General features: G+C 56.8%; 1 protein-coding gene across 1 annotated transcript; it reads right to left on the bottom strand.

Moving 5' to 3' along the window:
* Window positions 1-4,702: 4,702 nt before the first annotated feature.
* Window positions 4,703-16,082, bottom strand: GRIN2C (glutamate receptor, ionotropic, N-methyl D-aspartate 2C). The gene is made up of 12 exons (XM_006869597.1): window positions 15,651-16,082; window positions 13,006-13,604; window positions 12,593-12,707; window positions 11,413-11,624; window positions 11,042-11,204; window positions 10,594-10,747; window positions 9,193-9,318; window positions 8,758-8,987; window positions 8,000-8,160; window positions 7,390-7,577; window positions 6,163-6,395; window positions 4,703-5,773 (listed from the first exon to the last, which is right to left on the bottom strand). Exons 1-12 carry the CDS (start codon window positions 16,047-16,049, stop codon window positions 4,703-4,705), a joined length of 3,651 nt encoding a protein of 1,216 aa, XP_006869659.1. The 5' UTR covers window positions 16,050-16,082.
* Window positions 16,083-23,343: the final 7,261 nt, after the last annotated feature.

The following is a 23,343-nucleotide window of genomic DNA, read 5'->3' as shown; positions in this document are numbered from 1 at the left end:
GGGGGGGGAGGGGGGTCGCCCTGTGCCTGGTCCCTCCAAACTGGAGCCCAGAGCTGCCTCTCCAGTGGGGGGCTCCCCCGGGACCCCGCCTCCCTATTTTGATTTCAGTGCCTTGCCTAGACCTCTCATTAGGGAACTCTGCCTTCTGCCGCCCCTGCCCCATTTCTCTTCACATCTAGAACAGAAAGGCAGCACCAAATCTCCAGGCCAAGGCAGGAGCTTCTGTTGGGGGGCCGCAGGCAGATCCCCCCCCCCCAGCAGCCCACGCCCTTGAGGTCAGGACCCTGGGTTGAAATTGCTGGGCAGAGTCTGCGTCTGTTCTGTTACAGCCCAGCTTTAGTCCTCCTGGCTCATCCACACAACAAGAGGTGCCCCTTCCCCATCTACCCTTGTGGCTACTGCCCAGGAGGCCTCACCCTCAGATCAGTGGGGTGGGGAGGCTGCTGAGATGGCAACACCAAGATAACGAAGACCAAGACCAGGCCACTATGCCCAGAGTTGCCCAGCGGTGCACCCGAAAATTCAATGAAAACGTCTGTACTTACCCTTCTCCTATTACATTCCCTCCTGCTTAAGGACAAAGCAAATTAAATCATCCTGCCGCCCCAGGCTCCAAACCAAAATTTGGATGCAAATGTATTAGCATCATAAAGCCCAGGTTGATTAATGTGATAGTCTGGAGCCATGCATAGCCATGGAGCTGGGCAGCTGTAGCCTGCCGGGGCCGGCCTGCCTGCCACCACAGGGGGAGCAGCCCCAGGCCCGAGGGAGCCAGGACCCTGATGTCTCACTGCTGGGTTCCTCATGCTGGCTGTCCTGCTGGAGGTCAGATGGGAACACCATCCTCTACCCCCAGACCTGGACTCCTGACAGCCAGAAACCCCCCAGATGTTTTCTATCACCTTGGTGAGGTAGGCAAGGTGGCTTCTGATTTCCATTTTACAGGTGGGCCCAGAGTCATCATGGGCCAATGGGTGGGGACAGAAAAGGCCACCCAAGGGCAGACACCCAAGGTGGGAGCCAACACTCCACCTCACTCCCTGTGTGCATGACATGTCTGTCTGACCTACCTGAGCCCCAGAGCTTATGCTGGTAGCTCCTGACCTGTTCCTCACCTGAGGCTTATAGGTGGAGCAGATGGCAGGCACAAGGCATCATGGAGTTGTGGAAGCTGGGTAGTGGGCACTTCACCAGGCCCTGGGCCACACAGCTGGTCTCACCACGTGGGTGCCAGGAGCAGTCTCAGCAACAGGCAGAGGCTGATGTCCACATGAGAGGACACACACACACTACCCACCCCCTCCACACACACACACACACACACTACCACCACCACCTCATTAGGAGCGAGCCCAGAGCAGCGGAGTCTGGCATTGTAGGGCCTGGGGCCTGAGATGGTGGAAACAAGTTAGATCCCTGCCCCAGCCACACTGAGAGTGTGGGCCATCCTAAACAAAGAGCCAGGACTTAGAGGAACTTTTTGATCCCTTCTGGGACCATTGGGGTGAGTGACAGGCTGGGAAAAGGCGAAGGAACAGTGATTACATGCCTGGTATGTACAAAGCACGGTACTGGGCACTCCCCCGTGAGCCTCAGCAGCAGTATCGATGGACTCAGATCTGCCAGAGACAGACCCCCACACTCCGTCCCTCCATCCCTGTAGAATTGGACGGGGACACCTATGTCCTGACTGGGCACTTAGTTCAGTGATCATCACAGAAGTGTCCAGTAAAGCTGTTGCTGCCTGATGTCTATGTTGTCATCCTCTAGCTGTAACTGTGCTTATAACCAGGGCCCAGGACTCATGTAAGACACATGGTATCCACCCCAGACACCTGCTTGGTGTCCTTATCTCCTAAAAAACCAGATGGTGGTACCATGATTGCTTGTTACAGCTCAGAGACAAGAAGTGAACAAGTTCTTCAGGGTCCAGAGAGCTTCGGGAGGAGGGCACTACTTGGTTCCCCCTAGGAAATTTAGGCTACCTGGTGTGGTACTATAGGATCAGCCCTGGACTGTGAACCACAAAGTCAGCTGTTCAAACCCACCAGCCACTCCTTGGAAACCCTATACATGGTCACTGAGTCGGAACCCATTTGGCGCACTTAACGGGAAACTTAAGGACAAAGCCCCCTCCCAAAGAGTTACACTGAGGCCAGGCTGGAGTCCAGCGACCCTCACAGAGGACTTCGTGCCTCTCCACCACCCGCCTCTCTGGTAAAAGATGCTGTGGACCTGTCACTGCTCAGCTAAACTGAGAAAAACCTCTGGCAGCAGCAGGAGGAACCAGGGTTAATAAACTCAACAGCTGAGATTAGTGCAAAGGCCTCGGTGTCTCTGTCCCACAAAGAAAATGGCGTGGGGATCAGACTTGCTCTTTGCTACAGTCAGGCCCTTGTTTGTCTATAGCTTCTGGTCATTTGTCCGGGCACTCCGCTTTCCTCTCTGCCACACTGTCTGCACTCCCTCAGGGAGGCAGGAACAAGGGCCCGCCAGCAGGAATCTCTTCTCATCCAGCCTGCTCACCTACAAGTCGTTCCTAGAGAAGGGATAAGGCAGCCAAGCGGCTGGCCCAAAAGCAGGTCAGGTCCCTCCTTGGAAGCAGCCAGTCAGCAGCAGCCGTAGGCTTCTAATGATCTTTCCAGCACGCAGTTCTTAACAATCACTGGGCAGTGAACACCCGCCTCACCTGCTGCTACCTTCCACTGGCGCTCCCCTCAGCTCCACGCAGAGAGGAAGTAAGGGGGAGGCGGGGAGGGGACATTAGATAAATCTTTTCACACCCAGTGGCTCAAGTCAGTCATGTTCTTTCCAGAGCTCTGGCCTCTAGCACTCACCTAAGTTCACACTCTACCTGTTGTAGGGACCCGTGACCACACTATCTCAGACAGCTCGCAGAGACTATGCAAATGCTTCAAGGAGCCCTGGTGGTACAATGGTTGAGTGCTTACCCACAAACCAAAAGGTCGGCAGTTCAAACCCACCAATGGCTAAAAAGACCTAGTGATTTGTTCTTGTAAAAAGATGGCAGCCTAGAAAACCCTACGGAGCAGTTGTATGCCGCCCTCTAGTCACGTGACTCAGAATGAACTTGCTGGTACCCAACAACAAATGGCGGTCCACCATCCTTGGGAGAGCCAGACTTCCAGCCAAGAACAGGAAGGCTTAGGACTCCCCCAGAGGGATTCAGTGTACTGGAAACTTCCGACACCCTACCTGGTGTGGCACTGTAGGATAAGCACGGGATTGCTCATTGCAGTTGCAAGGCTGGTGGTTTAAACTCACTTTGGAAACCCTATAAAAGGTCACTTGAGTCAGAACTGACTCTTGGCTCGTCATCACTTAACAACCATTTCAGCTGTTCTCACCCTTAAAGTCAAACTAATATTTCCAGTTGTGTGACCCCAGCGGCAGGGTCTGCAGACCAAAGAGGAAACCAAGCTTGTCTTGGGAAAGAGCCCTACCCAAACTCGTATTCTCACTCCAGCATCCATTCCCCTTGGTAGAGAGTTAATGTCTACCCAGCCTCAAGCCACCTCATGAAGTCTCTGGCTTCATGCCCCCAGCAGTTAGCACCCACTGTGTGTGGAGTGATGGGGCAGTGGACGCTTCAGTTTTCAGAGTCTTTGTTAAGTGCCATGGAGTTGATTACGACCCATAGCAACCTTGTATAGGGTTTTGGAGGAGCAGTTAGTGAGCTTGAACTGCCAACATTGCAGTTCAAACTGCTTTGCAGTCTGGCGCATTAACCTACAGCGCCACACCAGGACCCCCTACACTGAGTGGTAGTTGGGGTTAAATACAATTGCAGATGTAATTGAAATAAAGAGCTCAAATAAGGACTAGGGCCAATGAGCGGTGGCAGAGAAAGACGGTGGGGTGGAAGGATGCGTGAATGCTTTCACCTGGCTCACCCTGCCCCCCTCAGAGGTCACGGTGGCCACGAAGATTGCAACATGCCCAGTAGGTCCCTGTGACAGCAGCCAGTAATGCTGTCAGGGCCTCCCAGGTGGCCCTGGAAGGAACCACTCTGTTCAAGGAGACAGGATGGACCCCATCCATCACCACTAGAGTCTCCAGGCTGAGCACGTTTATCACATCCGGTGCCATGGGTAGGCAGGTGCTGGGCTGAATACCAAGTGCCTTCTTCTGCCCACGCCCCTCCCAGGTACTCTAGAGGCAAACTCGTACCCAGAGGGAGGTGCTTGCCTGCTCCAAGCTGCAGTGCGCCAGGGATACTCCCACAATGCTGCAGTGTGCCCTCTCCAGGAAGTGTAGAATGAGGCAGCAGGGCCCAGTGAGTTGTAAAAGGGTGTTTAATGTCCCATGCTCCAATGGGAAGAAACTCCATCTGGCTGTAATAACAATCCAGACAGCCTTGCTCACCCTGAGTTCCAACCCCAAGCGCCACGTCAAACCCACAGCTCACACCAGGATGGGAGACCCTGGTGGGTCGGACACAGCTAATCCCCAGGAATCCAGGCTGAGTAGGAGGGCTCTGCACGGGGTGGGGGTGGGGGAGGACAGCAGCACCACAACACTGCTGTGGCCACGGAATTGACCAGGAAGACATTGTCACTAGGGCCCCAGCACCAGGATTCCTGGTAGAAGCCAGAAGAGCCCCAGCTTGCCTGTCCCCTAAGCCTGGCAGTGCCAGGCAGAGTCCAGCTGTCCAGAAAGAACGACACTCTTGCTGTCCACCTCACACTTCAGACTCCAGACTGGAGAAACGCCTCCAGGTGCAAGGGCCTGGGAGGCCATGTGCTCCACAGGCCATCCTGCAGACTTCGTGCAGCCCCCCACTGTCCCTGTAGCCTGTGCTTAGTCCCAGGGTCCTGCCCCTGTACCCCTGAGGTCCCCAACCCCCAGGGAGCCAGGAGCTGTGACTGGCACAGGGTGGGAGGTGAGAGCAGACAGTGCCCCAGCAAAGCGGTAGATGGGCATGGGCGTGGAGGCAGGCGTGTTGTCCGTGAGGCCACGTGGGGATCCCTGCTAGTACGTCCCTCTGGCAGGCCTCTCGGTAGGACGGCAGCCGCAGCGAATGCGCCAGGCGCCTGCAGGCCAGCCGGGCGTCACTACAGGCGCAGGTAGGCCCTACGCACGCGGCAGGCAGAGAGCTGGGCCGAGTGAAGGCGGCGGCCACCGAGCTGGGCAGGGAGGCGTGGCGCGGTCGGGGACTGCGGGCCCAGGCGGCGCGCAGCAGGGCTTCCCGTCGGGCCAATTGTTCCCGCCCTAGCAGCGGCAGGTCCTCCGGTTCGGGAGGCTCCGGGAAGAGCGGGAGGAAGGGTTGTCCTGCCCGGTTAGCTCGCGGGAAGGACCTGTAGGGACAGCGCGCAGGGGACAGGGGGCGCTCTGGCAGCGCTCGCCGCTCAGAAGCCGAGAGGTACCGCCCGCCACGTCCGGTCCGCGCCGGCCACCTGGTGTTCCAGGCCGGCCGGCCAGTTGCCAGGGGGTCGTTGGGCAAGGGCGGTGCGGTTGTCGGAGGGCAGCCCGGGGGCTGTGGCCCCCGGCGCACTAGCGCGGCGCTGCCCCCGTCGGGCGGCCCCCAGGTCTTAGGACTAGGCTCCGGCGGCGCGCGGCGGCCGGCCCAGTTCTCGATGGTGCGCGTGGCACGGTCCAGAGAGCTGCTCACGCCCGCCGTGGTCACCATGTCGCGCGCCGCCTGCAGCATCTTGAGCACGCTGGCCTGGGCTGAGCTGGCTGTGAGGTCCGGGCTGGGAGGCTGCGAGGGGCGGGCCAGGCTTTGCACGCCACTGAAGCAGCTATAGATGCCCTAGGTACAAGTTAGAGGGCGCAAGGCTGTGAGGCGCGCTAGGCTCTCCAGATAGCCTCGCTGACCCCATCATCTCCCCATCGGGAACCAGCCTTCTCTCGGAAGCCGTTGTGGTAAATGCCCTGAGAGTCTACAAACTCCCAAGAAAGAGACTTATTCTCCTACAATCACCCAGCTGCTAAATGGCAGAATAAGAATTCGAATCCCATCGAACTGACTCCCAACCCCAGCTCTAGGTCCCACTGGATGGCCTAAGAAAGATTCTCACCTGCTGGCAGGCCCCACCTCTTCCCAACAGAGTTTTCCCATCTCTGTAAATGCACCCAACAGACTGCTCTGGGCCAGTGCCCCCACCACCATCACCTGCGTGAGGTGGGGGCAACACCCACCCTGCTGAAGGCCAGCAGGAAATCCAGCCGGGATGTATGGGGTACTGAGTGCCGCAGTTTCCAATAGACCAGGTGTTCCCAGGCGAAGACCAGCAGGGCCAGCCCCATGGCCACCAGCAGCATGTAGAAGACGCCCGCCATGTTGTCGATGTCTAGCTTGCTGCTCATCACCTCATTCTTCTCGTTCTGGCAGATCCCCGAGAGCCACACTGTCTCCAGCTTCTGGGTCTCCCCTGGATGAAGCATGTTGGGCTCAGCAACCCTCGGGGTTGGGGTCAGGTGCCAGCCTTGTCTCTCAAGTGGGACCACACAGGAATATGGTCCACGGATCTCTGAACTGGGATAAAGGGAAGCCAAGAGGGCAGAGCCAGGAGTCCTGGGGTGGTGCTGTGGGCTAATGCGTCAGACTGCAAAGTCATTTGAACTGCAAGGTCGGTGGTTCAAGCTTACCAGTTGCTCCTTGGAAACCCTATACAGGGTCACTATGGGTCGGAATTGACTCGATGGCACTTACAACAACAATAAGAGGACAGAGCAGGGGTGGGCAATGCCAACCTTGGGGCTGTCCACTTGCCCAGTCCAGGCTTGTTGAACATGTCAGGTTTACCCAGTGTACCCATCCATCCACCAAACACTTGGGGATCAACCAGCTGAGGATCTAGCGAAGAAAGACCCCCCGAAGACCACAGCACACACACACACCTTGTTGGTGTTCTCTCTCCCTACCACGTGGCACTGATGGAAAGCAGGCTTTACTCTTATGAAATAAGATGGCGCACGTCTACACACAAAGCTCTCTCTGGATTTGGGGCAGGCTGGGCTGGAGTCCCCCAAGTGCCAAGCCAGCCTGGTCCCCTGCTCTGAGAGACTAGTCAGGTCTTCAAGACTACCTCAGACCATCTTGAGGTAGAAAGCATGTTGAGGGGTGCATACCGGGCCAAGGAAGGGCTCCCTTGGGGAAGACCGTGGAGAAGTCTTGGGGGAAGAGGTTCAGGCACTCTCAGCCTCTCTGTGTAGCCTGGACAATTTCCTGTCTTCTTACCTCTCAGATGTCCCTCACTCTCGTCCCTGCTCCCATCTTGGACACCCATCTCCTCCCCAGTCTCCATCCCATTGTCTCAGTACCACCCATACCTCCTTCCCAGGGCCCCAAGCTCTCAGCCCCAGAGACCTCTCCCTGCCCACGAGGCCCTGGGCCCACCCATGTCCTCGCAGTGTAGCACCCACCGTCCCCCAAGAACTGCAGGAGTGCCAGGTCGATGGGCCGCTTCCAGTGGGAATCTTTCTGCATGGCGATGCCGTAGCCAGTGGTGGCGAAGACCTTGCCGGACCCGATGGTGACCAGCTTGCAGCCCTCGTCCTTACCAGCCATGTAGTTGAGAACAGCAGCATCGTAGATAAAGGCATCCAGCTTCCTGGGGACAGGCGGAGACCTCAGGACCAAGAGCCATGCCAGGTGGGATCTGACAGGGGTCTGGGCCACGACATATGCTCTGAAATGCCAACTTCTTTCTCCCCAGAGGACAACCCCCTCTCCAGCCAGTCTTCCCTAAGGGCCAAAGATGGAGACAACCATCCCCTCGGGTCAAGGCTAAGCCCTGGTCACACCCAGCGCCATCTCCAGGCCAGGTGGTGGGTATCCGTTTTTTGTCTCAAGCTCCACCCTGCCTCAAGGTCTACCCTCCTCCATCTCTTCTCCTCTCCCACCCCAGGCATCCCACAGCCTCCCAGGATGTCCCCACCTTGGGGAAGAAACAGGGCTGAGGCTGGTCACTTGGGGGCACATGGACAGGGGGAGTCAGATGACAGGTGCAGGGCTGGGGGACAGGGGACCCACCCCATCTTGAGGCTAGTGAGTGCATCTTCTACAGAGCGCTGGTTGAACTTGACCATGTGGGTGTGCATGTCACGGTAGTTGCTGCGGATGTTCCGCTCCGTGCTGCCGTTGGGCACAGTGCCAAAGCGGAAGGGCGGGTACTGATCTTGAGGTCGCTGAAACTGCAAGCAGGGACCAGCAGCCACTCACACCCTGCCTCACACCTTTTGGTACCAAATGCTCTATCCCTACCCCAGCACCTAGCCCCTAGTCTGAACCTGTCAGGGACCAGAGTAGACTAGGCTGAGAGAAAAGGCTTGGTTTTCCCAATGCTGTAAAACTTTGACCTTGTGGTGAAAAAAATAATGAATAGGCTAGAGACTATCCGAGCCACTTGTGCAATGGGCTAAGCATGAAGCTTATTAACCACAAGGTCAGTGGTTCAAACCCACCCACCACTCTAAAAGAGACCGATAAGGCTGTTGACTTCTGTAAAGATTTACAGCCTTGAAAGCCCTGAGGAACAGTACTAGAGGGTCACTAAGATTCACAATCTGCCCGACGACAGTGAGGCAGGGAGAGAGACAGCACACCAGGGACAGTCAATAGCTTTAAATCATTTCTCCCCCTGACCCCCAGCCCCTCCTCATCAGACTCCCCAGCTTCTTCCTGCTCCAGCCTCCTCAAATTCCCCAGGCCCCGACTGACCTGTGTCTACCCACCCAAAATCAGCCCCTGCCCTCAGTGACCCCCACCACCACCAGCCATGGCCCCAGAACCTTCTTGTCACTGAGACCAGACACAGTATCGATATACTGCTCCTGGATCATGAAGGCGGCCAGGTTGGCGGTGTAGCTGGCGAGGAAGATAACGGCGAAGAAGGCCCAGACCAGGACCATGATCTTGCTGGTGGTCCCTCGGGGGTTCTCGATGGGCACTGAGTTGTTGAAGACCAGCGCCCACAGCAGCCACACAGACTTGCCGATGGTGAAGGATGGGCCCCCAGGCTCTAAGGGTAAGGGGGGAAATCAGTGGGGCCCACCCAGGAACTGGCTCCCCTTGCCTACCCAAAAGCCTCAGAACTCTGCTCATCTATCTCAGCCCTGTCCCGGGGGCAGGGGTGGGGAGAACTAAAACCCATTCCTGCCATCCTTGCCACGCCCCGCCCCGCCCCAGAGCTCACTCCTCCCAAGCCCCAAGCCCGTGGAGCTTACTCTTCCCGCTGGTGAGGTTCTGGCTGTAGCTGACCGGGCTGAAATACTCAAACACGAAGACGGTGATGGCTACCACAGTCAGGCACATGACAAACATCATCACCCACACAGCTGGGCTGTAGGGCTCTGGACACAGAGGGAGCGGCTGCTCAGGGTGCTTGGGCTCACAGTCCAAGCAGGGGCCCCTCAATTCTGTGGACTCAGCTAGCGGGGTCCTCCCAAAGGTCTACAGCCCTACCCGTCTCCCCCTTCCCTCTGAACTTGGACAGCCCACGCAACCCCACCTTAAAAACCTTTGCTTCCACTCCATATAGCCCCTGGATCTCATGCCTCCTCTCTCCTGCCCCCCTTGACCTCCTCTCACTCTCCGTGGACCCTATCCCCGCAACCTGATCCTACAAAGCAACATCCCCAAGGGTTATGTGTTCATTCTCCCCTCTCTATCCAGCGCACTGACCACACTCTCCTGCCTGGACCTGTTTCAGAACTTCCTTGCCTGGGCCAGTGAGGAAAATTTGGTGGGTCTGCCTGGTCAAGCTGTATTCCTCATCCTACTGAGAAGGAATGTGAAGCCCAGGGAGCCAGAGCGTCTCTAACAAACCATTTCAGTCTCCTTGACTAAGGAACCCGAAGTCGTGGTGTGGCGCTGTGGGCTAATGTGTCAGACTGCAAAGTTGTTTCAACTGTAAGGTTGGTGGTTCAAGCTCACCAGCTGCTCCTTGGAAACCCCATACTGGGTTGCTATGGGTCAGAATCAACTCGATGGCACTTAACAACAACTACCACAGGTCCTGGTGGCAGTGAGTTAGGTGTTGGGTTGCATACTGCAAGGTCAGTGGTTCAAACCCACCAGCAGCTCCGAGGGGAAAGACGAGAAAGATTTACAGCCTCAGAAACCTTAGGGAGCAGTTCTAGCCTGTCCTGTAGGGTGGCTATGAGTGGGCTGGTTGGTTTACTGCCATGAGAATTGGCCCCTTTGATGCAGTGAAATCCCTATGAACCTAAACAGGTTCAGTGACTTGTCTAAGGTCACACAGCAGGAAGAGGCGAAGCCGGGGCTCCACTCAGGTTAGCTCAGCACCCTGCTTGCTCCCCACAGAGCTTCTCCCCTGGCTCCCCTGCTTCTGCACCCTCAGCTCATCCAACAGGACCCTCTAGACACAGTCAGTTTTCCCAGGGTTTCCTGTCTCACAATTTATCCAGCCCCTTCTCCCCTACCTGACCAGACTTGGAGTCTTCCCTCTCTACTCTTCTCACCTACAGCTTGCTCAGGCCTCCGACCACCCTTCCAGGCACCCAGAACTGCTGTGTTCACCCACTGTGCCACCCCAAATGCTTCCTCTCCACCCCTGCACAATATCCCCCCCTCCTTGGGAGCTCTCCCAACCTGCTAAGCCTCACCCAGGAAGGCTGAGGGGGAGACGGTGCCATTGCTCCGAGCCACCATAACGCTAATGCCCGTCTCCACGAAGGGTACAGAGAAATCCACGATCTCCGAGCGCTCCTCGTTGATGGTGAGGGAACCCATGGCCATATCCGCCCGTCTGTAGTACACCTGGGGTGGCGGGGAGCAATGGGACCACGCCCGGCTGGAGCAACCACAGGTCAGCTCAGCTCTTCCCACCTGGGGTCCTCAGAGTTCAACAGCCAGTACTAACCAGCCCAGAGGGCATCTCTGGTGACAGCTAGTCTCCCACTAGGACCACACCCCAGGGTACCACAGATGATAGCTGGGAGACCCGGGGGGTCCTATATCACTGATCCCCAGTCCTGGAAGAAATGTCTGGGGAACATCTAGGGGCGACTGAGTCATGTGTGGGCAGGTGGGGTGGGCTCAGGGCTGGCCTACCTCCCCGATCATGCCGTTCCACACGCCACGCACCCTCTTGCCATGCTTGCCGTTGGTCACCAGGTACAGGTCATAGGAGAACTGGACCACCTTGGACAGCTTCTTGAGGATGTCGATGCAGAAACCCTTACAGCAGAGCTTGATGTAGGGGGCTGCATCACCGCTGTGGCCACAGCCACCAAGAGACGACCCGTCAAGTATCAGTCTGGGCTGTGGACACCCTCCCCCAGCCCCAAACACAAGCCACACACAGCACCTGATGACCACACACGACACCTAATGACCACACATGATACCCAACCATCACACATGACACCACCACTCACAGCCCATGATCACCACACGTGACACCAGACCACCACACACTGCACCTGAAGGTGTGGTTGCTCTGTCTGCGGCAGGGCACAGTGTTGGGTACACAGCCGCCCGTGCCGGTGTCGGGGCTCTCCACAATGACAAAGGGCCGCTCTTCCAGCGTGGCCACCGTTAGGTGCCGGCTATCCACCACGGGCTGCAGAGAGGCACTGTAGCGAGGCCACACCGGGTACTTCATGTGCAGGACACCATGTTCCCAGCGTCCCACCTGCGGAGGGCAACTGGCCTCAGCCCAGGCCCCCAGTCCTATCCCTCCCTCACCTGGGGAGGTTTGGAGCCTGCTGGCTGGAGAACACAGGAGCCAGTGACAGGGGTAGGTTTCCTCCTCACACAGCCTCTCCCCCCTCCACTCCCTCCCAGTCAGCACACTTCTGCTGACCCAAGGCACCTTCCTAAACCCCAGACCCAAACCTCCACACTGCACAACTTCCCCGTGAGCTTCCGCAGAGTGGAGCACACCAGGCCCTTCCTTGTCAGTCTCCACAACCCCATCGCAACCCCTAAAAATGCCTCCTGCCTTTACCAGGCTGATACTCTCGGTGGGCTCCTACTCAACCCTGCACAGCTCAGCTCAGATGTCCCTTCTCCTGGGAAGCCTGTCTCAGCTTCCTCCTTTGGTGCTGGTGGTGGTTTGGGTGCTATGGAGTTGGTCCCAATCCACAGTGGCTCCACATGACAGGGTAGAACTGCCCCATAGAATTTTCTTGGCTGTCATCTTTACAGAAGCAGATTGCCAGATTTTTCTCTTGCTCAGCTACTGTGTGGGTTTGAACCTCCAATCTTTTGTTCAGCAGCCAAGATGCTTAACTGTCATGTCACCAGGGCCCAGGAGACCTAATGCCTGCTTCTGCTTTCTGGTCCCAGAGTGCTTTGCCCACATCTCTACTCAAACACTGATCTGGCCATATTCTATTCGTGTGACATCAGTCTGGGCAGCATGAACATGGGTTACTTCTCCAGGGGCAGCACTGGGTCATGAGAATAGTAAGTTCTGTAGTAAAGCAGGGACAGGGCGTATGGGGACCCCAAAGCCTCCCAGAGGAGATGTTTCAGCTGAGTCCTGAAGAATGAGAGATGGAGGAGAAGCAGAAGGGACTCTCCGTTATCTGTGGGCGCAGGGGGAGCTGGGGACAACATGAAGGAAACCGAGGGCCCCTGGGCTCACCCCCTTCTCACCATCTCCCAGAGGCGGTGCCGGTTGAGAGCGATCACAACCATGGTGGGCTGGACCAGGTACCCACCGGGGCTGAAGGAGAAGTCTCGGCCCTCCCAGGTGACATTCAGCAGGTGCCTGCAACGGGGGACAGAAGCACAGTGGCCCCTGCTTGCAGCCCTGCCTCGTCCAGCCCCTGACCTCGCAACCACCAGCATTACTGATGTTTCCCTGCTATTGGCCTCCTTGATCCTCAGCTCTTCCCCACCCTACCTGCTGTCTTTTCATATAAAAAAACTAAGACCCAGAAAGGTGAGGCAGCTTGATCTCAAGCACACAACTAGCAGGAGATGTCCGCCAGCAAACCCAAGCTCACTGCCATCCAAGCGGCCATCGAGTGTCCCCCAGTCCACCCGGGTCCTGGGCAGGTGCCCACCTGTAGAAGGCCTCCCTGGCAGGGCTGATGGGCCCGGGGTGGCCACGGCAGTCTCCAGCCGCAGCGGGAAGGGCCCCGTGCTGGCGTTGGTAGCTGTGGGCACCCAGAGCCAGGATAGCCACGCCATCGCGCACCTTTTGGCGCAGATTGAGGCGCCAGCTCTCGGTGACCACGCTGATGAGGCCCACGGGGAAAGCGGCGGGTGGCGCGTCGGTGCTGCCCAGCGCTAGGTTGGGTACCAGCCACACGTGCCCAGGCCCCACCAGGCCGGCACGTGCCGCCTCAGCGAAGAGCACCTCGGCCTCATCACGCGAGCAGTAGGCCACCAGCACCGGGGCGTCGAGCTGGCGCAGCATCCGCTGGGTGTGCGTGCGCGCCCCGCCCGGGCCCAGCTCTAGCGTCAGCACGTCCAGCAGTCTCCAGCCCAGGTGGCCGGCGTCGGCGACGGCGCGCACGCCCTCGAGGAAGAGTGCGTGGCCTGGGTGCAGACTGGTGATGACTGCGAACGCGTTCCAGTTGTACTCCTCCAGCACCTTGAAGAGCACCTGCAGCTGCTGCTCCAGGGACACGCCCAGCTGCAGGAAGGCGGAGCCCGGCTCCTGGGGCGGGACCGGGGCGGGGCCTCAGCTGGGCGGGTCAAGGTCAGCCCGGCCCTGCCCAGCGCTCCTCCCCGACTCCGGGTTCGGATCCCAGACGCCCTTGCGCGATGCTGCCGGGCGCCCGGGACCCCCCAGGCCGCTGCGTGACACCCCCAGCCACGACGTGGATCGTGGACAGTGCTTCCTGCCCTGCTGCCCGCTAGAACCACTTGGGGAGTTTTCACAAATACTGGGACCCAGTGCCGGCCAGAGAGCCAGCAGCCTCTGGCAGCTTGTTACCCAGGCCTGTTGAATCAGAATGTCGGAGGGTGGGACCCAACAACCTGGGTTTTAACCAGTGTTAACCAGTTAAACTTCAGGGGACACTTGAACCCTCTCGTTCGACACCCGCTACCCCACACCAGCTGAATCTCAGAAGTGGGGCATTGGGCATCTGTCTGTATTTAAAAAGGACATGGATTGGCACAATGGCAGCATCACTGGGCTCAAACGTAGCAACGACTGTGAGGTTGGCCCAGGACCAGGCAGTGTTTCGTTCTGTTGTGCATAGGGTCGCTATGAGTCTGTACCGACTTGATGGCACTTAACAACAACAAACATTTTTTTTTTAAAGTACGGTGAGGGTTGAGAACCACCGTCCTGAGAGCTAAAGTCAAGACCCAAAGATGTAAGGAAGGTGCCATCCTCCACAGCGCCCTCAGGGGTGAGAAAGTCCCACCTCTCCACGCCTCTGTCACCACAAAAGCTGATGCCTCGGCGAGTGCTGTCACCTCCTAACCGTGGCATCCCTGCTTCCACTCTAGACCCCCAAAAGATTTCACCACATGTCCTCATCTTTAACAACAACAAAAAAGTGAATCAGGGAAAACGTCACAAGACAACCTAGTTTTTTCAACAAGCAAATTGCAAGAGAAAAGAGAAGTCTGAAAGGGGACAAAGGAGGAAGATGCTTGAGATTAAGACACTAGGAAGGCCTATCAATGACTCAATGTGCCGACCTAGTTCAGCTCCTGATTCAAGCAAAGAAACTTCAAAACCAGCATGAGTGACATTTATGAGGCAATATGGGAAATCTGAGTACGGACTGGATATTTGATCATGTTAAGGAGATTTTTTATGATTTTGTGGATACAATAATGCAGGATGGGATTTTTTGTTGTTTGTTGTCTGTAGTTCGTGATAGTTCCGGTTACAATAATAGATATCTGGGTGTTGCTTCCAATAACCAGAAAGTGGAGGGAGGTGAGAAGAGAAGGGTCAGCCAGGGGTGGATGCTGGGCACATAGGAATTTTTATTATACTTTTCTAGTTTTATGTTTAAAATTGTCCATAATAAAAAATAATTTTTAAAAAGTTAAGGCAAACCAGGTTGTTCTCTCGTCTTCCCACTTCCAGTAAAACTCAAATGTCTTCCCATGTGGTCAGGGTTTCTCATCCCTCTCCTGCCACATAATCCCTACTGGCCACTGGCCAGCCCCACACCTTCTCTGGGTTCCTCCAAAGCTCCCAGCATCTTCCCACCTCAGGGCCCACATTCAGCCTACTCCTCATGACTTGAAGGTACACCGCTTCTCCAGGGCTCAGTGAAGACATCATTTCTTGAAAAATCTCTGACCATCCACCCATCCAAAATTGCCCAGAGGGCTCAGCCTCATACCTATGTCCCACCCAGCCCTATGACCCTTGGTTGGGAGCCCACCCAGAGAAGGGTAGAGAAGTAGAGAGAAAGTGGGCCCGGAGCATGCCCATCACAGCCAGAGGTAGACTTGCCACCTCCCCCTAACCTCCTCACTGGATGGACACTCCATAACTGTGAAAGCTGCCCAGGCTTGTATTGATGAAATCAGCATTACCACCCAGCCTTCTCTTTCCTCATTCATGTTATACCCTCAACCTTCTCACCATCCCACCCAATGCCAGCTTCCCAGGACCCCAGTCTCTCCCTGCCCCACCCTGTGTCCCAGAATGCAGGCTCCACCTCAACCCACACCCAGCCCCAGTGTGCTCTGGGCCCAAGAGACAAAGGGGACATAGTATGGCAAGCACCTTGGGAGTGAGGACCACAGCAGAGCCTCCACTGATGCTGAGGATGGGCACTTGGGTCTGGGACGAGATGAAGTCAAGGATCTGGGCCACAGCCTCGGTGCCCACGTTGTCCTCAAAGACAATGCCATGGACGTGGGTGGCACCCAGGAGCGCACAGATCTGGGTGAGGAGGCTGCTGGGGTTGGTGTTGTTGACCCCTACGGTGAGGGGCTGGATCTCCAGGGGCAGGTCCAGGAAGCTCTGGGGGGTGAGGCGGGCACGGGCCTGGGCCTGGAATGGCCCGGAGCTGCCAAACACCACAGCTATTGTCACAGCCTGCTGGCCCTGCCCCAGGCCTGGCCCCGTCCAGGCACCCAGGATGGAGGTGAGCAGCAGAGCTGGCCCCAGGGTCCCTCCCATGTCCACTGGAGGGTCCTTCAGAGAAATCAAGACAGGAAGGAGACAGAGGCAGACAGACAGACAGGAGACAAAGGCCCAAGTCAGAGGACACCCACCCAGAGGATGGAAGAGAGAGAAGGGAAAAGAGAGGGAGACAGACCAACACAGACAGACAAAGAGAAAGAGAGGTTAGCGGAACATCCTCAGGGCATCCCAGAGAAGACGGGCTGGAGTGCTCACCACCCTCCTTTCTACTTGGCTAGAAAAGTCAAACCACAGTGAAGTGCTAGGCTGGTGCTTAGGGGCACGGATTTGCATCGAACAGACCTGAGTTCAAGTCTCAGATCTGCCACTTCCTTGCTGTTTCATCTTGAACCAGTTGCTTAATCTCTCTGAGCTACGGTTTCCTGCCTGGACCTACCTCACTGGAGAATTCCTGGCTGTGTAAACAACTGATAACCGAAAGGTTGAAGGTTCAAGTCCACCCAGAGGCGTCTCAGAAGAAAGGCCTGATGATCTACTTCCAAAAAATCAGCTGTTGGAAACTCTGGAGCACAGTTCTACTCTGGGGTCCCCATGAGTTGGAATGAACTCAATGGCAACTTTTTTTGTTTTGACCTAATCGGAATGTGAGGATTTACATGAGATCATCGTCATTAGCATTCTCATCTTCCGATGACAGTCTCTCAGCCAGGTGAAAGATGGTAGCTTTTAGAACCCGCACCCCCCTGCCCTACTCCATCCTCATCCTCTCTGCTCCAATCTAAACTGTGCCAAATCTTCCGTGACCTGCTCCCCAAGGAACCGAGGGACACTGGACACCTGCCACCCTGGTCTCTGTGGCTGATTAGTATCAGCTCTTCCAGCACAGAGGTGTGACATCGCTGCCTTATCCAGAGCTCCAGCCGTCTGAAACTGGAGGCATCTTGGATGTAAGCTGCTTCCCAAGCCCTGGTGTGCTGAACCTTTGGAACCTAACCAAGGGCCTGATGTGAATTCCTGCTGGTCAGCGTTGCTTTGGATTGGCACCAAGAACCAAGCCTGTGAGGGTAATCTGAGTCCTGAGTGGTACCCACTGAAGTGGCTCTCCCTCCTAGCTGGTCATCAGCCATAGCTCTGCCACCTGCGACATCTCTCCCTTCTGAAAAATCAGGTATTGCAAACCCCATGGAGCAATTCTATTTGACATACATGGGACCAACATGCCTGCTTCCAAACCCCAAAAAAACAAACAAAGCCCACTGTCACTGAATTGATTAGAACTCATAGGACACAGTAGAACTTCCCCATAGGATCCCCAATGCTGTAAATCATTACAGAAGCAGACTGCCTTCTCTTTCTCTCTCAGAGCCCCTGGTGTGTTCAAACCATTAATATTTCAGTTAGCAGTCAAGCATTTTAACCACTGCATCAGAAGGCTCCTGCTCCTTCCTCAGACATGCCCAGAAACCTCACCCCGGGGCTAGAGAAGATGTACTGGGCCGGCTCTAGCTTTCTCATGGGGACATCTCTTTGACTACCGCCTAATTTCTTTCTCTTTTTTCTGTCTAAAGCTTAATTTCTTGAGACTGATACATTCAAGGGCTTTCCCAGGGCTCTAGGTCTTTGGAAGGAAGCAGAGAAGTACAAGAGGTCCTCAGGGAACATTCAGGAAACTTTCTCCTCTTTTCCTCAGGGAGACCATAAGCTGACTGTTGAGCTTCGAAATCTAACTGGAAGTATGTTGAACGCCTTCTGTACCGTAGGTACTGGGTGTGGAACGTCAGTCAGTGAGGATAAGACATGGGCCCTGCCCTCCAGGAACTTGGAGAGTACTGTGCAAGACAGAAGTGACTATCCTTGGACAAACTAGGGGCAAGTCTGAGGAATACACACTTTACTACTTGCACCTCCAACCTGCATTTTCCACCAATATCCTGCTGTCCCAGTCTCCCCCATGTAACTCATTCATCTGAAGGAATGTTGTTGTTGTTAAGTGCCGTCAATTTGGTCACGACTCCTAGTGACCCTGTAAAGGGTTTCCGAGGGGTAGCTGGTGGGTTTGAACAGCCAACCTTGTGTTTTGCAGTCTAGTGCTGATCCTACAACACCACACCGTCAGTCCATCTGAAGGAGTAAGGGTCTGATAATAGCTTAATGTGTTGTTATTCCCAGGAGCTTAACAGCAGTCCAAGCCTCAAGCTAAGGTGCTGGATGGTGGCCTTTCAGGCTGAGAAGACAAGATGGTTGTCAGGGAGGGAATACACAGTCCTCACTGTGCTGCCGTTGGAATCTTCCCACATGTATGGTCTCCAGGTACGCGGACCGGGAATGTCAGCCTGAATCTCAGTTTGGGAGGAACTCCTAAGCAATCACTGAAGAGAGATTTTAATTTTAACTCATGGCCACAGCCCTCTAAACTCTTCTCTGCGCTCACACCCAGACCCCACAGGAAATTACACATACTGCAGGGTTCCCTGCACCCCCAGGCTCCCAAACGTATGTTCCCTGCCCTCAAATCTCCCCTCAGCTCTCAACTCTGAGCATCAGCTTTGCCGTATCCAACAGAGTAGCCACAAGACACATGCAACCACTAAGCACTTGTTGTTATGTGCCGTAGAGTCGGTTCTGACTCACAGTGACCCTGTGCAGGGTTTCTGAGGCTGTAAATCTTTATGGGAGCAGAAAGCCTCATCTTTCTCCCCCAGAACAGCTGGTAATTTTGAAATGCTGAATGTGAGATTAGTAGCCCACTACGCTAAGCATTTGGAATGTGGCTAATCCGAATTGAGCAAGGTTTGCTGTAAAGGAGCCCTGGTGATGCTGTGGGTTAAGAGCTGGCTTGCTAACTCAACAATGGGTGGTTCAAACCCACCAGCTTCCCCATAGAAGAAAAAGGAGGCAATCTGCTCCCATCAAGATTTACAGCCTTGGAAACCCCGGGGACAGTTCTACTCAGTTCTAGAGAGTTGCTGTGAGTCAGAACTGACTCGACATCAGTGGGTTCAGGTAACTGGAGAATACACACCTGATTCTGAAGACCGAGTATAAAACAAGAATGTAACAGATCTCATTCAGATTTTGTTGAAATAATACTTTTTTGGGTATATTGAGCGAAACAAAATCGACTATTAAAATGAATGTGAATGTTTCTTTTTTTTAAAAAAAGTGGTTACTAGAAAATGTAATGTTACATGTGTGGCTTAATTTATTTCTGCTGAACAGTGATGCTCTGGGTGGAAAAGCCAGGCCCTGCCCACTTCCAAAGGGACACTGCTCTCAAAGACACTCTCTAATGGAATCGTCCTCCTGACTTAGGGGTGGGGCAGGGGAACCTGATTTAGGTGTACTCCCACAGAGTGACCATGGAATGTGTCTTTGAGCTCTAAACAGCAAGAAGCAGATCCAAAGAATTCAGAGTCCAGTCTCAGGACCACCTCCATCTAGCCACCCCATGAAGCAGGAGGGACGCTCTGTCTCTCCACTGGCTTCCCTCTGCCCCCATCCCCCTATCCCACCTGCCCTCAGGCCTGAAACTTTCTTTGGGTCCTTTCTCAAGCTCCCCTATTCCTTGCTGCCCACAAATGAAGTTCAGACAGGGCCCCACACACCCAGATCCCAACCACGACACCACACTCAGGCAGTCTGCTGACTATTAGCCACACTCTTGGTCCTCCTTCCTGCTGGCTCCAAGGCCTTAAGGTCCTCTTCCCGTGTCCCTTCTCATCTATGTATTAACGTTCTAATGTCATTCAGAGCCCTTTCTAAGCCCCTCATGGGTACCTGCCTGGAGCCCACAAAGCTCTGGGCACAGGGGTAAGAAGATACTGGGTCTCGGGAGACAGGTCCTGGTCAGTGCCCACCAGCCCTCATCTGCACCTGGGGGTGCTGAACTGATGTCCACCCAGCTGTGGGCCCGGGGTTTGCTCACCTGCCAGGCTCCTCCCCACAATGGACTATGGTCCCTTGCATAGAACCGTTTCCCTTGCATAGAATCTAAGCGCTTAGAGCTTCTCTCTCTCCATTCAACCCCCAAATCTCACCAAGCTCCCAGGAACAAACATGTCCACGTATATATTCACGCATCAGACATTTCATTTAGACTCCGCCTTTCCCAAACCAGGGACCTTGGTCTCAGGAATCAACACCACCCACCGGGGGCTTCTGGAGTTTCTCAGAACCCACTGCCTCTCAGAAGACGGCCCTCCTGTGCCGTCGGGTTTCCCTCCCTCCTTGTGGCGGAGCTGAAACCTAAGCCCAGGCGTCCGGGGAGAAGACCCCCCACTATCTTGCCCCCGCACGGCCCCTAGTTCTCTCTTCTTGAGGCCAATGCCGCCGCCCCCGGGGGGTGGCCCGCCCACTCCCCTGACAGGAATCTCTTACTCTCGGGCTGTGAAGTTCGGGGTATTTTTAGGCCGGCGATAAATAATTCATAGGGAACGTGGCATCAGGCTCCCCTCCGCGGGAAGAGGGGGCGCAGGCGGCGAGAGCCACCGTCACCCGCGGCTCAAGGACACTAGCTATGCGGCGGCGGCGGCAGCGGCGACAGTGACTCCGGGCGCGGGGACCCAAGCCACGCCTCCTGGCGGTCAAATTTGACACCACGTCCTCCGCGCCCCCCGCCTCACTGTTGCCCCCTGTTGGCGCCCCCAGCTGCCGGGCCCCCAGGCCCTACAATCCACGCAGGACCGCGACCCCAAACCACCGGAGTGGGGGTAGCCTAGGTCCGGACTGTCAGCCCAGTACCAAACCAGATCTGCCCGGGGGTCCGGAGAGAACCCAGAAGTCTGATTTCCTACCAATTCGCCCCCCCACATTTCTGTTCAACCAACAGGTTGGACGCTGGTAACCCGGCCAAGGAGCTAGACGGGCTCCGAATTGCAGCCGTGGGTAGGAGTAGATCAGTTCCCATCCACACCGTCCGGTGCGCCCGGGCGGCGCCACCATCTGAGTACTAGGGAAGCCAGCAGAGCGAACAGCTGTTAGAATCAGGGTGGGCTACGTGGCTGACGCCAGGGCTCTAGCGACAGTCCCTTCTCCACAGCAGGGCCTTTGGAAAGGCCGTATTCCTGGGAGGTTTTCAGACTGCTCACTCCCTCTTCCCGTTGCATCTCCCCTGCCTGCTTCAGGCCCGGGCACTAAACGCCATCCGCGGCTGGAGGCTCCTGGCTTGCCTGCCCAGCCGTCGGGAATCTTGGTGGAAGCCCCGGGAGACCAGAGCAGCCCACTGTGGCTGCAACCGCCGCCCACAGCCTAGGGCGTACAGCTCTTCCTCAAGCCCTTCCGCCCTCTCTTCCTGCCGCCTTCTGGAATTCCTGGGTCCCCCGGGCGCGAAGTCACCATTTGGGAAGAGCCCTCCACCCTGGGATACCCACGCGGATTGCCCGAGGTCAAAGGAGGGAGCGTTCTTTAGGGGAGAGAGGAAGAGGAAAGGACGGCGACCCTTAGGGGAGGCACACGGGGAGCGGTGGGGGTGAGGGCACACTCCCTCAGGGGGTGCTTCGCAGCCAGGCTGGAACGCAGGCCGCCTCCTGGAGCCACCGCCGCTCTTCTCACGCTCTCAGCTCCTTGGCCGAACCCAGCCGCGGCCCTGGCTCCAGGCCCCGCTCCTCGCCAGGCGGCTTCCAGCAGCAACAGTTGGGAGGGCCGCAGCCCGGCCTCCCGAGTCCCCATACAGCCCCCTCTCCGCGGTGCCCCGGCGCCCAAAGTAGGAGGAGCAGGAGCGCCCCGCGACCCAGGAGACGAAGGTCTTGGGCGCCTCGCCCGCGTCCTTTTCGCGCATCCGCTAGTCTTCGCCTGCCCCCCACCCGCCAGATCCAGGCCCCAGGCCCGGTTCCCGAAGGTCCCGGTTCCTCCTCCTGCGCCTCGCGGTCGCTCCCCGGTTATCCCGCATTTATCTTCGTCGCCCTTGTCCGCGCAGCGCCAGAACGCAGTCCCAAGTTGGCGACGAAGTTGGCGCCCCCGCTGGCCCGCCCGCTCCTGCCGCCACTCACCGCGGGGAAGGGGCTGCGCCCGCGCCGAGAGCCCGCGCCGCCCGCGCTCCGAACGCCTCGCTCTGCCTGCGCTCAGCGGCACCCGGGCCGGGCGCGGGGAGCCGACGTCCGCGGCGCGACCTGGCGGGCTGGCCTGGCCCTTTCCGCGTCCTCCGTGGCCCGCGGACGCCCGGCTCCTCCCGCGCGGGCTGCGCGCCGTGCCTCCGGTTCTCAGGGCCGCCGGCCGACTGTGGCCGAACGCTCGCGCCGAGCAGCCCGCCCCACCGGGGCCGCCGCCTCCGCCCCGCCCCGGCCGGCGCCCCTCCCTGCCGTTCACTGCCCGCGGCCCCTCTCCAGGATGGGGTGTGCTCTCGGAGCACAGACCTCAGCTCCGACTCTCGAATAAGTTCGGCTTCAGAGAAAACAGCTGCCGCCTGGAACCTAGGTTCGAGCCCAAGGCTTAGCGTCTGTGCGACTCTGAGTGGGCTCCTGTCTAGGTTTCCTCAGTCCCGTCCTGGGGGCCGGAATAAAAAGGATGAGAGCACTTTGTGAACTGCTTAGCACCCCGGACAGAGATGGAAGAAGAGTCTTAAAGGGCTTGGGATCTGGTTGGAAACGAAGGAGGCGGGAAGGGGTTGTGAGCAGAGAAGGGGAGGACCGGCCAGAAATACCCAACAACAGGGAGAGACTGGAGGTAGGTGCTCCACACATTCCTCACCCCCACGTTTTCTGTTCTCCCACCACCTTGAGTCCTCCCGTTTGATCATATTGGGGATAACCAAGCAGTGGACCCAGCAACAGGCAGGCTGGGGTCTCCTCCAGGGTTCCCACAGAGTGAGCAGAAGGCAGGCAGGCAGGCCACAAAAACAGCAGGGTCAAGCAGAGGGAGGGTGGGTTCCTGGCTTTGCTGCCAAGCCCCCACAGGCCCCCCGCAGAGTTCCAGCGCCAGGAGCTGGCTCAGCAGTGCCACCTGGCGCCCAGAGCGGAGCTGCAGCCAGAAGGTGACCTCGAGGCCCCAAAAGAAGTCACACATCACCCATGGCCCTTGGTTGCGGTTGTTTATTTTCAGCATGTTCCAGATCTAGTGAGCCGCCATAGTCCATCAGGAGAGAGATAGGAGGGAGTAAAGTCAGTCCGTACCCCTGCCCATTCTGAACAAAGGTTACCACTATGCTGAGAGCTAGACCCAGGTGGGCAAAGGTAAGCTCAGAGAAGGAAGTTCTTAGAGGCCTCTGAAAAAGGGACACAGTCAAACCCCATACCAGGTGGGCAGGCCATGCAGCTGCAGTGCAATGTCTCCTCAGGCTGCCCTGTCCCTCCATTGCACAGCATAGCACCCATTCCCTGTAGGGCTAGGGCTGGGC

This window comes from Chrysochloris asiatica, unplaced genomic scaffold, assembly GCF_000296735.1.
Source record: "Chrysochloris asiatica unplaced genomic scaffold, ChrAsi1.0 scaffold00132, whole genome shotgun sequence".
NCBI lineage: Eukaryota > Metazoa > Chordata > Mammalia > Afrosoricida > Chrysochloridae > Chrysochloris > Chrysochloris asiatica.
Note: the sequence above shows the minus strand (reverse complement) of the source record. Positions and strands in the feature narration are given on the sequence as shown.